This window comes from Epinephelus fuscoguttatus, linkage group LG15, assembly GCF_011397635.1.
Source record: "Epinephelus fuscoguttatus linkage group LG15, E.fuscoguttatus.final_Chr_v1".
NCBI lineage: Eukaryota > Metazoa > Chordata > Actinopteri > Perciformes > Serranidae > Epinephelus > Epinephelus fuscoguttatus.
The window spans coordinates 30,794,521-30,808,391 of NC_064766.1; the positions used below are offsets into that span (position 1 = coordinate 30,794,521).

General features: G+C 42.4%; 1 protein-coding gene and 1 long non-coding RNA gene across 4 annotated transcripts; one reads left to right on the forward strand and one right to left on the reverse strand.

Annotated features, from left to right (window-relative positions):
- Positions 1-613: 613 nt before the first annotated feature.
- On the reverse strand, positions 614-13,005 carry LOC125901799 (uncharacterized). Its single transcript, XM_049597717.1, has 22 exons — positions 12,751-13,005; positions 11,378-11,599; positions 9,338-10,545; positions 9,152-9,226; positions 8,926-9,046; positions 7,435-7,574; positions 7,296-7,355; positions 7,020-7,153; positions 6,732-6,918; positions 4,816-4,997; positions 4,238-4,390; positions 3,749-3,908; positions 3,515-3,609; positions 3,159-3,355; positions 2,948-3,062; positions 2,594-2,776; positions 2,319-2,425; positions 2,084-2,227; positions 1,906-2,001; positions 1,525-1,639; positions 1,233-1,401; positions 614-883 (listed from the first exon to the last, which is right to left on the reverse strand). The coding sequence occupies exons 2-22, from the start codon at positions 11,580-11,582 to the stop codon at positions 713-715; spliced, it is 4,017 nt and encodes a 1,338-aa protein (XP_049453674.1). The 5' UTR covers positions 11,583-11,599; positions 12,751-13,005; the 3' UTR covers positions 614-712.
- LOC125901801 (uncharacterized) lies at positions 1,568-9,427 on the forward strand. 3 transcript variants are annotated; one of them, XR_007451029.1, is made up of 5 exons: positions 1,568-1,658; positions 2,573-2,671; positions 3,760-3,928; positions 6,040-6,199; positions 9,344-9,427. It is a non-coding gene; the product is annotated as an uncharacterized LOC125901801 (long non-coding RNA). The 3 variants fall into 3 exon arrangements; XR_007451031.1 differs by lacking the exon at positions 1,568-1,658 and having other exon boundaries at positions 2,647-2,756; XR_007451030.1 differs by lacking the exons at positions 1,568-1,658; positions 2,573-2,671 and adding an exon at positions 3,481-3,634.
- Positions 13,006-13,871: the final 866 nt, after the last annotated feature.

A 13,871-nucleotide genomic window follows, 5' to 3' on the forward strand; every position in this document is an offset into this window, starting at 1 on the left:
CACTTGCAGCCACAGGCCAGCAGGGCCGTGCATTAGAGGCGTCAGATGAGCATATTAGCTAAAAGGCCAAAAGCTGATACTCAAAGTATGGACAGAGAGGGATTTTCCTGAAATGTAAGATTTCAAATCTGACCTACTTTTAGTGTGATTTAACTTTATCTCTTTCCCCTGTGGCTGCTTGGGTGCACTGGATAGTGGAGTTGGGGAGCAGGTGTAATGTACAGAAAACGAGGATTGGGTGACTGATACGGAGAATTGTGAAAAGATAAAGTTTATATTTATTGCATTGTACTGTGACTGATTTGTCCCTCCTAAAGGTCACAACTGGCCCATATTGCAAAAATGTTCCCTCTGTCGTGGGTATATCATGTTTTTTGGTTAAATCTTGCACACTGATGGGAATAAAACTGAGATGCTGGATGATTTTTTAAATAAAAATGCAAAGAAACTCAAAAACAAAATGTCAATCTGCTTAAAAAAAAAATCCCCAAACCTTACCATGTAATGGAAAGTTTATGATATCAAATTTTCATTTTTGCAGTGTGCTTTCACTTTAATATGTATAAATACACAAACATACAACCATGTAAAATATAAATCAATAACTCTTTAAATAACTCATCATCTAACAGTGATATATTCTACACAGGCAGCAGGTGTCACAGCGACTGGCAGGTTTATGATTACAGAGTAAACTGATCTGTACCGTTTGTTATAATTCATGGTGTTTTCTGCCCCCTAGTGGCTGCATGTGGTGCAGTTTCCTGTGGAGCTGAGCCTTAGCCAGGTCAGCTGACAGCCTCTTGGCCATTCGGTCGGTGGTCCTCTTCATGTTGCGGGCTACCTCAATAGCCTGGTCTAGAGTCCTGTTCATGTCTTCCTCCTAGAAAACAGTTAGCACACTCTGCCATGGGCTGCACATAAAAAAAATGGCACTGCAACCACAAATATCTTGTTTGCAGGGAGGATCTCTAAAATGTCAGACATGCATGGGAATAGATTTTGGGGGGGACACAGGATAATATTTAGAACATGTACATTCGTCCCCCCTTATAAAAAACATGGCAGTAGCAGAGGACTTTTATTTTGATAAAATCAAAGACAATTCAGTGTATAAAATTCACCTGAATGCAGGAAATTAAGTGATGCTCAAAATTTTGTGGCAAAGGACCCCTAAATCCATCAGTTTCATATGCTCCCTTGCATGCATGTGAAGAGATCAAACATCTCACCTTGCTTCCTCTGCGTCTTCCTGTCCTGCTGCCAGTCTTTGAAGGCGCTGACGCTGGGGACGGCGTCCGCTGGAAGTACACATTACTGGGCAGGAGGGCCGTGTCTGACTGGGTGGAGCGCTTTCTGTGATGGGACATGGAGTGCAGAGGTGGCTCCCTCACTTTGTAGCTGCATTTGAGGACAAACAGCGATAGAGAATGATTCCACTTTAATAGAGCTTTGTCATTTGCCAACTTTATTTGGGAAACTGCTGATAAATGTCTGTCTGCTTCCAGTCAGTGATGTGTTTACCTTGCAGGCAGGCTGCTGGAGGAGCCGTAGCTGACCTGGAGAAGGGGCTTCTGAAGAGATGGAGAGGAGAAAAGAGACCACCTCTCCTTGGAGTAAAAACTCTCTGTGAAGGCTGCTGACCAAGGGAACATACAGTAAGCGGCACTACAGTGTGTAAACCAATAAAACACAATACTGCACATATCTACAGCCCTGACTTGTATTTTGAAGTTATAAGGGATGACTTTTGGACACTGTTACTCTTGTGTGTTTCTAGTATACAATATACTCTGATATCAATTTGTCTATAATGGAAAAATAAAGTTAATAACTGCCATATTCACTGTTTTATCAATACCAATAACACCAAAATGTTGACATTACAAACATCAGAGCACTCACTTTGTCTCTGCTTGGCATGGCTGTCAGAAGCTGTCCCTCCTTTTAAAATGGAGCTGGTCAGACCAAAAGTTTTCACTGAGCCATTTCCCTCTGACCCTGACAGAGGATAACATACATGTAAATGACATGCTATATAAAAGTACTGTACTATACTGTGGAAAACAGCTGTGATTATTACCTCTGTTGGACTGTTGTGCTCCATTAAGTTTATACTGAAACTCAGGTGAGGAGCGCACACTGCAGCTGCCTCTCCTGCTCCCTACAGGCGAATTGTGGGACTGCAACATGATCTCGGAGCCAGCTGTGTCACCACTGTCTGTACCTAAAGAGAGTAAATAATCAGAACTATAGTAGATGACGAAGGAAACACACACATATACAAATATAAATAAACACTTTGAGACATGGAGTACCTTTGCTCTTGCTGGGGTCCATGTCTGATGAGATCCAGTCCTCTGTCTTCACCTGACTGGAACTAAGATCACTCACGTTCTGTGTGCTATTCGACGGCTTCCACACACTAGAGGTTATAATAAAAAGGGTCATAATAATGACTCTGTAATGATTAATTGGTAAGAACATGATCTATCATTTGATGTTCAGCATCTGCATTCGTCACAGAGACTTTTTATGTGTGTTTGTGTCCACTATCCTTTTCTTCCTCCAGCCTGCAGGATCAGCTCCTCACCTGTTGCAGCCTGATCTGTGGTGGGTCTTTGACCTGGTTTTAGACCTGCGCTCCTGACGCTCCTGCCTGTATTTGGAGGTGAGATAGTCCATCTTCTGTGCTAGATGAGGCAGCTGGACCAAGCCCTCCTCCAGGTCCTTCTTAAGCCGGGATACCTCTGACTGTAAGGCCAGGAGAGCCTCACTAAACACACACATAAGACACACACAGATAATCAAATGTGTATCACTGTGTAATGGCAGAGAAGTAGCAACTGTTGATACATATTTCACACCTAAAATGAGCTTTTGTTTAGCATTGAATTTATGGAGAAAACTACCAAAGCGGCTGCTTCCTGAGCACATATATACCGACCTATTACACGGGCATGAGTATGGTGGGCTGCCTCTTTCTTCTGTGTCCATGGTGGTGCTGAGAACAGGTTCAGATACGTGGTGATGGAGCTGGGCAGGCAGACTGCGTTCAGATCCTATTAGTCAGTGGGGGAAAACAGTTCATCATTTCAGTATTGACCAGATAAGATGGAATAAAAACAGAACTTCCTCATGCAGACAGATTAACTCACCCTGCAGCCTGACTGAAGGCTCTTTAGTGGTGCTCTCCACCCACTGCTCCACTGCTGCTGCTGCACCACAGGACTGTGACTGGAGAGACGGGTGCGGACTGGCCCACCGCTGGGTGACAGGGTGGATAGCTGTCTGCAAGTTGGAGCCAGAGCCCTCGCTGTCTGAGCTACTTAGACCATCATTCGGTGACTGCAGACTGTAGATGGGAGGATGAAAACAGGGTTTATTCTCAAGTTAGACCCATGTGAAATATAGATAGTAACTGTGGTCCAAATATCCATTTTTGATTTTGGGTTAAACTGTCCCTTTAAAAAAAAAAAAACATTTCATTGTTGCTGATTATATTGATTTGTACCTCTCTGTGAGTAGATTTGGTTGAAACGTTCCAGAGGCTGATTGATTCAAGTAAGAGCTCCCAAATCCACTGTCTGTCTCTGGACTCACAATCCTCTGCACCCCAGAAACCCCAACAACAGTTAAGACAAAGCAGCCTACACATCCTCCACACTGCTGAAACTTAAACGGCATCCCTGAAAATCAACAAACATTAGACTAAAATTGTCAAACTAACCAACTATCTGTGACTGACCTGTGATACAGATGAGGTGTTGAGAGGAGGCTCCGAGAGGCTGTGGGTGTCTGAGTCTCCGGGTGCATTAGAGGAAGACGAGACCTCCACAGCCAGACTCACAGAATCACCCTGATCACATTCACCCACCGGGTTCGGGACGCTAACAGGGATGCTATGACTGCAACAACAACAAGTGAGGTAGGGTGGTACAGTAGATCAGAATCCGATAAATTACTAACACAAGTTTTGTGCAGGATATGCAAACATATTGAACAGGAGATGTGCAAAAATTCACAATGTAGCAAGAGATGCTTCCTGTTTCTAGATTAACAGAACACACAGTATGCAAAAGTAGCTCACTTACACTGTGACAGGATTACATGATGGATTACTTGTGTGAGTGATACATTATTTAAGAGCAAAACAGTATGGAGAAACCACAACAGCGAGCCGACTGAGTCACAATCAGCTCTTTTATATGGCCAAGAAGATTTTAATATCACTGACCTGTGAGGTGTCCACTGCCTCCGTCTTGAGGATGAACCACCTCCATTCAAGTATGCTAAGATGTCACTGTGATCTATCGCCTCAGATGCGCTCCTATCTTCTTCAGCCTCAGCTGTCTGGATCTCCAGTCCCTCCACAGAGCCCTGTGAGCTCCTGAAACAGGACAGAGAAGAAAGCCTGCACACAGCGACTCGAACACTCGGTGGAAACTAACACCAACACTGCACCTGAAACACTATCTGCCTGTGGGAGGGCTGAGAACGTGCCTATTATTTGAGCACAAACAAGCATGCGAGCACCACTCAAAACATCAATAGCTGGACACAATAGTGGCAGTGAAACAACAGTGGTGTTTTATATTTATGTATCCTGGCCACTTTCAATTTCCCGTACAGAATTAACACCAGTACTTGTTTGATCAAATCATTTACAAGAGCAGAGGTGTTTCACTCAGGTGATTAACTAATATATCTAAAACCTAAAAACTAAAGATATTCATTATTCACAATTATGAAAATTTAAAAATATATATAAAAGATTAAACATTATTGCAGCTTTTACAATATTTTAACAAATACCTTGACTGGCAGTAGCTATGGCGAGTATATTTCAGCCAAGAGTCAGTTGTTATGAGTTCACTGCTCCGCTGCAATCCATTATCTCCATGGACCCCACTGACGTCCTCCACTTCCTCCTCCCTTTCTTCCTCTTTCCATGTCTCCATCTCATAACCCACAGTGGAAAAACCTGCACTTGGACCCTGAAACATGAGATCCAGTCAGACAAATTGCAGTTAGTGTGATCTTACACACACTCACATACGCACATGCACACTCGGAATTTCCTTCAGGAAAGAGTTTATCACAGATGAAGGTGCATGGATGCTACAGATTAGCTTCTGAAGGCCGGAGTATGTTACATAAACATTAGACATATTGTATTCAGGCATTTTGAAAGTGCCGACATTCTCACGATGGCACTGTAACATGCTGATGTTTAGCAGGTATTATGTTAACCATGTTCATGTGCTTAGTTCAACATGTTAACATGCACACATTTGCTCACTAAACAGACTGAAGTAAAGCTGAGGCTGATGATACATCAAAGGTTAGGAACTAAAATGATAAATTAAAGTTTTGACGTGATGGTGGTACGAGAGGAAAAGTCAGGGGCTTACCACAGTTATTACAAATTGCACTCTGAGCCAAAAATAACCCTCTGCTTGTGCCAAAAGAAAAGTCAGAGGACCTTTAAAGCTCAAGTAGGCCGTTTTATTTTGCCAACATTGGGCAAAAATCCGGTAATAAACCAGAACTTACAAAGCATATTGTTATTCATGTGGACTGAAAGAACACTAGATTTCTGCATCTCCTCTTGTCTCAGTGTTCAGGCTTTAGAAATCTAGCATGTGACAGAGACTTTGGCCAATCACGGGTCATTTCCGAAAGAGGGCGTTCATGTTGGCTGTGCTATTAATGTAAATGCCCATGCACGTCCCTTCAGTGAAAGCCTGATCAATGGTGGCGAATCTCGCAGAGAAATTTGCTATTCCATCTTGGGCATCAACTGCCTACACTACAAAGCAACTCAAAAAAGGAAGATGGACTTATCAAAGACAGAGTCTCAAAGAGAGTCTGACAATAAACAAAATAAAACATGTCAGTATCGGCAAAGTGTTCCAAAGATGGAGAGAAAGTGTTGCTAATAGTTTAGCACTCTGCTAACAGGAGCAGAGTTCACGTTTATGTAGCTAACGTTGGCTAGAGCCTTGAATCACAGTGTCTCACTCTGCACCACTACAGTTCACCTTGCTTGGAGGAGAACTGACAGGAGCTCTGGATATGGACCCCCAGTCAGCAGCCACAGAACCCAAAATCCAGCCAGTACACTTCGCAACTCCAGGGACCAGACAGCCCCAACTGCTCACAGATCATCAAACTTTCTGTTGCTGCTGTTACACAGGTTAGACCTGGTGCTGCTGGTCACCAGCTTGCTGGGAGAGGGGTATAACATGCAGTAGTATTTTTCTATGTTGTTATCCTGTTCATTATATGTGTGTGTGCATTTGCTATTTAGATGCTTAAATTAGAGTTAAGGTTAGATAGTGGCCGATTGCTTCATGGCAGAATGTGCTGGTACATAATATCAAAATAAGGAAATGTGCACTGTAATAGAGCCACTTAGAACATCTTTAATAAGATGTAGTACATTCCAGTGAGATTACATACTGTATTCTTCATTACTATATCTTAAAATCATCATCATCATCATCATCATATAGTAACATAAGCTCTGCTGGGGAAATTCAAGGATGAGTTTATTAAAAACAAAATTAGGGATCACTATGAAATTTTATTGGAATCTTTCATATCTCACTGTGGACTGAGTGGTTGATTGAATAACGTGCCAGTCCTAGAGCCGGCTGCTAAAGTGGCAAAAATTTGTGAAGGTGAAGGTGTTAGTGAGGTTATGGTTGTGTTTGTGAGTTGGTTACCTCATGCAGAGATGGTGAGGGTGTGGTCATGCAGAGAGGACTGAGCTTCACATGCAGCATCTCTTTCATGGGTGTTGGAGTGGAGGATGAAGGCGGTGGAGAAATCTGCTCGCACACGTTTTTATCTATCATCTCCTTTATGTCCTCAAGGAGCATCCCTATTCTGAATATGTCTCCCTCCACCAACCTGCACTCGTTTTAACACACACACATACGCACACACATGAATGGATGCATTAACATGACACCGACACGTTCACATAGGTGATATAGCGGTGTCTCTTTAACCTGTTTGGATCAAAGGTGCCAGTGTTCCTGGACAAGCCCATGTAGTTTTGCATCTCCAGAGCTCTGTGCTCCTCCTTCTTACTGATGTATTTTCTTTCCAGTTGGTCCTGAGCCTCCATCATGCTCCTCAACATCTGACAATGGACACATTTTTACATTTACGCACATGCAGAAGGAAAAAAGTGCACCTGTGATGTTCCAGCCCATATTATCATAGCCCATGCATTACATTAAAAAACATCTAAACTACATACAAAGGAAGTGAACAGCTCTTACCATTTGCTGTTCTGCTGTGTTGACTGACATGTTGCTTACACTCAATTTGAACTCTTCCACCTGAACAGAAGAGGGTTTATAGATGGTTTTGTTCATTTAATGGCAGCCTACAAACATCCTGGCACATCTTCAAACTTACTGTCTGCAGGAACTGGCTGACGATGTCCGTCAGCTCAGCAGTCATTGTGTCTCCGTCACTGGGGCCCTCCTCAGGCTGGCTGGAGGAAGCTGTGTTCATTTCCTTCATGTTGCTTTGGGGGGTTGTTTCACCAAAGCTTTCTGAAACACAAAGCAGAGCTGTAGTGATACACACCTAACAAAGCATTGTAAGCAACATGTACCCGATCCTGGGTCTTCCACATCTTAATCTCAACTATCAAACTGGTGCATCCCAAAGACCCCTCTCCCCGGAACTTTTTCCAGCTCCTCCTGGGGGACCCCAAGGCGTTCCCAGGCCAGATGAAATATGTAATCCCTCCAGCGTGTTCTGGGTCTGCCCCAGGGCCTCCTACCAGTGGGATGTGCCTGAACCACCTCTAACAAGAGGCACCCAGGAGGATCCTGATCAGATGCCTGAACCACCTCAACTGACCCCTTTCAACACAAAGGAGCAGCGGTTCTACTCCAAGCTCCCTCCAGATGTCCTAGCTCCTTACCCTATCTCTAAGACTGAGCCCAGAATGAGGTTGCGGATACAAGTGGTTGAAATGAATTTCCTCAGTGGGGTCACTGAGGAAACTCAATTCACTTGTATCCGCAACCTCATTCTTTCGGTCACTACCCAGACCTTATAACCATAGGTGAGGGCTGGGATGTAGATGGGCCAGTAAATCGAAAGCTTCACCTTCCGGCTCAGCTCCCTCTTCACCACGACGGCCGGGCACAGCACCTGCATCACTGCAGACGCCGCACCAAACCGCTGATCCATCTCACGCTGCATTCTACCCTCACTTGTGAACAAGACCCTGAGATGCTTGAACTTTAATTTTTGTGTGTGTGTGTGTGTGTGTGTATTTTTTGTGTTTTGTTTTTTGCCTCTTTTGTCCTTTTACTTTTACATTTTCTTTTTAAAATAATATTTTCAAATGCATGAATGGAAACACATTTTTGGAACTGCTCATACACTGTAATTTGAGCATCTGTTAATGAAAAAAAAATAAAAAAAGATATCTGTATTCTTGTGACGGAAAACTTATAAATAGAATAATAGACAGGATTAAAATAAAATAAAAAGAATCACTCTTTTACATACCTGTCTTTACCTCATACTCGATGAGGAGTGTAAGCTGATATTTTATACTTTCAGTGTACTCATGCAAAGAATTTGTTAATTTGTGAAGTATAAAAAAGTGTATATTATACGTACAGTTACTGACAATCTTACCATTTAAAAATATGACAGAAATAAAAGTTGAAATATTTAAGTCTAATTAGATCCACTTTACAGCCACTGTCTCCCACTTGACTAACGTGCTCCAGCAGCAAAGTGAATATGTTTGTGTAACTAGAATACTGTCATCTGACCCCATCTATCTCCATGGAAACCAGCCGCACTTCACTGGGCAAATTGCAGGTAGCGAAGCAAAGCTTTGACCTGTCATAATATCAGATGTCAGACACAGAGACGTACCTGATGGGGGAAGGCGAGGAGCCACGGGACCAAGATGGCTTCCCTCAACTAAGTTCCCCTGATCATCATCATCATCATCATCACACTCTAAGTAAAGCATCAGTTTAGAGGAGGGCTGAGCCTGTGAAAATACATCCATAAATCTGTAACTTGCAGTGAAAAAATTATGTCTGATTTCTCACATGCCTTCATGATTTAGGTTGTGTAAAAGAAACTTTGTACTTACGTTGGTTTCTATTCTCATTTGATCGATTAGGTTTTCTGCCTCAGCTTTTTTGGTTACTAATTCATCATATTCAGCCTGAAGAAATATGGAATAAGACACGTTAGTCGCACGTCGTACGCACATTAAAATTTGTTTCTGTTTAAGGAAATACAAGTGCACAGGTGCACTAAAATGACTGTTTTCTACCTGCAGGTGATGCGCCAGTGCTGGAGAAGTCTGTTTGTCCTGGTCTTTGAAGACATAAGGCTTCTCTGATGGCTGGACCGTATCCTCAAGGACTCTGCTGATCACATCTAACATACCTGGAGAGGACTGGGCTCTGTGCACGGTGCTGGGGCTCTGGGGTACAGGCTTGGGTGGACCACTTGGAGCTTTGGGGATTTTTACCTTTGGGGCAACCTTGGAGAAGTCAGGGAGGGGGTAATGGACTTGGCCTTGGCCGTACTTCATCTCGCTGAAGGACCTTGTGCGCACAAGTGGGACTCTCTGAACCTGAACATCCTCTTTGGCCTTTTCCTGCTCCTCTACGTCAGCAGCACTCACACCGCCACTGCCCTGCTCTGAGTCTGTACTCACAGGGCTGGATATAATGCCGCTAGAAGGAGCAGAAGTGACAGTATCAATTCCCCTCTCTTCTTCTTTCTCTAAACTTGAATTTTTTGATGCAGATTTTTCATCTGTCCTGTCAGAGCAGAAACTCTGATCAATCTCAGAAGTACAAGCAGGACCCTCTGAGTGGTTACTTTTAATTGCTGTGCTGTTGTGTGTCGGAGCCAAGCTAAAAACTGTGTCATCCATGCTCTCCAGTAGGGACACCTCCGGCAGAGTCTCTGCCTCAATTGGCCGACCTGACCGCAACAGCTCCTCCTGGGAGAAGTGTCGCAGCAACACCTGGTTAATGTCTGAAGGATAAGGGCATGATGGTCCAACCTCACCTGGGTTGGAAGCATCAAAACAGTTGTCCTGTTTCATGTTGGCATCCTCTTGTGACAAAATTGTTGGTTTCTCAGCGTTATGCTCAACGGAAACCAGACGTCCATTAATATCATCTCTATCCCTTGTGTTACAATCAAGCAAAACAGGGACATCAGGACTTCCATGAACCGTTTCTCCTCCATCAGAGCTCATATGACCAGAGTCAGCTGTCTGATTGAAGTAAGGGCTTCCGAGGTCGCCATCATAAGGTAGGTCCTCATGATCCTCGTCACTGGTATCTTGCCCTCGGTCCTCATGATGCTGCTTTGAGGGCGGCTCATCTTGCATGGTATTTGGTCTTTGGGCAGACACATGCAATATGCTACTCTTGGTCTTGCTGTCTACCACCCTCTCACTTTGACTGCTGACAACACTGGACTCTGAGGAGGTTACATCCAAGGCTGACAGCTCTGCACTCCCTGCATATTAAAGAACATCATCAGCATAAATGACAAATTAAAGGGATTTAAAGGAAAACGTGTATTTTTCAACCTGGATGCTATTTTACCTTCTTTTTTTTTAAATGTTTGTGTCTAAATGACTAATGGGAACAATAACTTTTGAAACTGGCCCAGTATTAAACAAACGGGCTGCAGCCTTCAGCTACAAAACAGGCTGCGGTATAACCACTTGGGTTAATTATGCTACGTTAATGCACATTTTTGCCACTGACAGGCTCGGATTGTTATTCTAAGTGTCTGACAATATTATGAAAAGGATCCCTACGGAGACAGACCTTTTTTTAAAGAGTAAAATCCTTTGGGTTTGACTACAAGCAACCCCAAAATCGCTATTGTCAAAACCACCTGACTCAATTTAAATAAACTAATTTTATCATTGTAAAAACTCACTTCCTTCCAAGTCGCCAGAAACAAAATAAAACATGGAAAAGCAGCCTTGGTTTGTCCTCCCACTGTTCCACCAATCACCAATTCTGGTTTGATTGAAATAAAACTTTAATCCTCAAAATATACATGAAAATATACTGGTTCTATACATGCTTAAATTGTTGTTTATTTTGATGGAGTCTGGTGAATTTGGCAATAGAGATTTCAGGGTGGTTTCTGGTGAAACAAAAAGGATCTTACTCTTTTACAAAAAGGTCTATCTCTGTAGGGATCCTTTCAGAAATGTTGTCAGACATGCATATAATTATTCAGACAATGTGATGTATACTGTCAAGACAGATAAAATAAGCCAGTTTAACATCCATAAAAATTCAACAGAGAAACAGATGACTCCAGGACTCACCACTGAGATGGATGCTGGCCTCGGAGGCCGCAGACCCTGCACGGGACAGATGCAAAGCTAAAGAACTCTCCAGGTCACTGAGGTGGAGACTTTCATCCTCACTGAGGTCCACAAAGATGCTCTGTTGAATGCACTTCTCCCAGAGCACCGTGGGCTTGTCCTCTCCCTGAACGTCCTCATCTGACTCCTCTGGTTCTCCCTCCATGGACACTTTGTCTTCGCCTGTGTCAAGACAGGGGGTAAGAAAGTAGGATGGAGCACCTGTTCATCACTTAGCAACGCTACTCCTGAGCTGACAACAATGGATCAAAATGTGCTAACCTGTCAATTATTTAACAATCATGCATTGTGTGCGCAGAGGTTTGTGTGACATGTGTAAGGTGTTGGTGTGAATGATTACGGGTGAAAGTGTGTGTGTGAGAAACGGCAGTGGACAAAGGTTACATATATGAGAGCAGCAATTCCCAAAATACTGAAATATTTTATTGCAAGGAAAGTCCTGCATTTAAATCTTAGTCAGGTTGTCAGCAGAAATCAGAGGTAGTGTAAAGTATTATGCATTCCTTTATATGTTGTAGATGTCAAAGGGAGTTGTCAATATTCTGTTGGTAATGCATCATATTTTATAAGCTGATACAAGCTGCATGTTTATGTTCGGTGAGAATCTGAAACAGAGTGTCTTCATGTATTAGACACTTAAATGCTTTTTTAGAACTTTTAAGATAATTTTAAACCAAATTCATGACTGAATTTTGGATAAATCAACTTTTTCTTATTCAAGCATCGCAGGTAAGTTTAAAGTTAAGTAATAGGGAGTTAGGTTAACTTACAATTGCCAGCAAATATGTGTAAGTATAAAGTATTTAGGTTCAGTGGTAGGTTAAAAAAATTGTAACATCAGAAATGACACAGAAGAGCTTGACTAACAAATTCAAATTTAAGACTATTTAATGACTTTTAAGGCCTATTACAAAATTAGAATCAAGACATTGTAAGACTGTTTAAGGACTTGGAGACAATCTGAAAGTATATTAACTGTATCTGTCAAATAAATGTAATGATAAAATAATATGTACAATATTTGCTTCTAAAGTGTAGTGGAGTATAAGAATAAAGTAGCAGAAAATGGAAACACTCGAGAGAAATGTCTCAAACGTGCACTGAAGTATAGCAGGTACTTGAGTAAATGCACTTAGTTCTTTTCTACCACTAGTGAGGAGTGTTGTGAAAGCTCTGGCATTACAATAAAGTAGCATAAGCTACTACACTGCAGAGTCAGACTGTCATAAAACGCTTCATCAAAAGTCAGTGTCTGTATTCTGCAGGCTACTAAACCGTCAGTCTCATATCGTGATGCTGTGGTGGGAACTTACCCGGGTTTTGAACTGGTCCTTCAGCACTGCGACATTAAGTTGATCCGATCCACAGCCGTGATCTCGCTCCTGACATCATTTTACAACTATCTGCCGTATTTTGTCTCTTTCTTTGTTGCCATATGGTTTCTCGGACAGGTTTTAATGTCTGTGGCATCATTAATAATGCAGCCTGCGCTGGACGTCTGGAGCCGGGCTGGCAGCGTGCAGGCGGACTCTGGTTGCTAGGGAACAACGGTGAAACCTCAGACCAAAGAAGAGTAAGGGGTAAGTAAGTTAGGGACTGTTCGTTACTTGTAAGGGGGAGGCATGTCACATAATTTTTAAGCAATGGGGAAGGGCTTGTGTTTTTTATTCTGCCACAAGGGAGGGGCATGTGAATTTAAATGGTTGTATTTGTAATTTTTTTTTACTGCTTTTTTTTAAGACAACATGGAAGACATGTTTTCTTTAAAAATCACCAAAATTACACCACTTATCATTAGCCAGAAACTGTAAAAACAGAAATTATCATTGAATTTCAAATTTCCAAAAATATAAACAAATAAAATAAAATAAATAACCAAAATGTGACCTTAATATAGTGATATTTCATCATAAATTACTTTATTATACGCCTCATTTAAAACTTGGCCAAGAATAAACCATTTGCAATAACTAACCCACACAGCATCCTTCGCCCACCCATACCTGTAAAGCTCAGTGCCCCATTACTTGTCACTGTGTCTAGGTCAAAGTCACGCCAGTTAATAAAAGTCCCTGCGACCTGACCCGCACCTGTGATGTAACACACACAGGTCACAGTCACTTACAACAAGCTGGGCTCTGTGTTCTTGAATTACAAATCTAGCAGAGGAAAAGTCTCTTTCCCTGGCTGTGCTTGATACCCGGATGGCAAAAACATTCTGCACAATCACTGCCAGGTAAGGAAACGTTTGAGCATGCTCCTTCCACCACCATAAAACTTTGAAACAATCCTTGTTGGCTGTCTTTAACTTGATGTAGGCTGCCACCTCATCCTCAGGCTGCAAAGTTTCATTGCTGGAGTCCTCGTTGGTGACAAATGTGACAACAGGGGTTAAAGATTGAACTTGTGTCATTGACTTTCAAAATAAAAGTAA

Bases quoted from the DNA above. Each gene is read 5' to 3' on its own strand.
- LOC125901799 (XM_049597717.1), bottom strand. From the start codon at position 11,582: ATGGAGGGAGAACCAGAGGAGTCAGATGAGGACGTTCAGGGAGAGGAC. The intron at 7,575-8,925 runs GTACGTCTCTGT...TTTGTGTTTCAG, and splicing joins TCCTCGCCTTCCCCCATCAG to AAAGCTTTGGTGAAACAACC. The intron at 884-1,232 runs GTGAGATGTTTG...ACTGTTTTCTAG, and splicing joins GAAGACGCAGAGGAAGCAAG to GAGGAAGACATGAACAGGAC.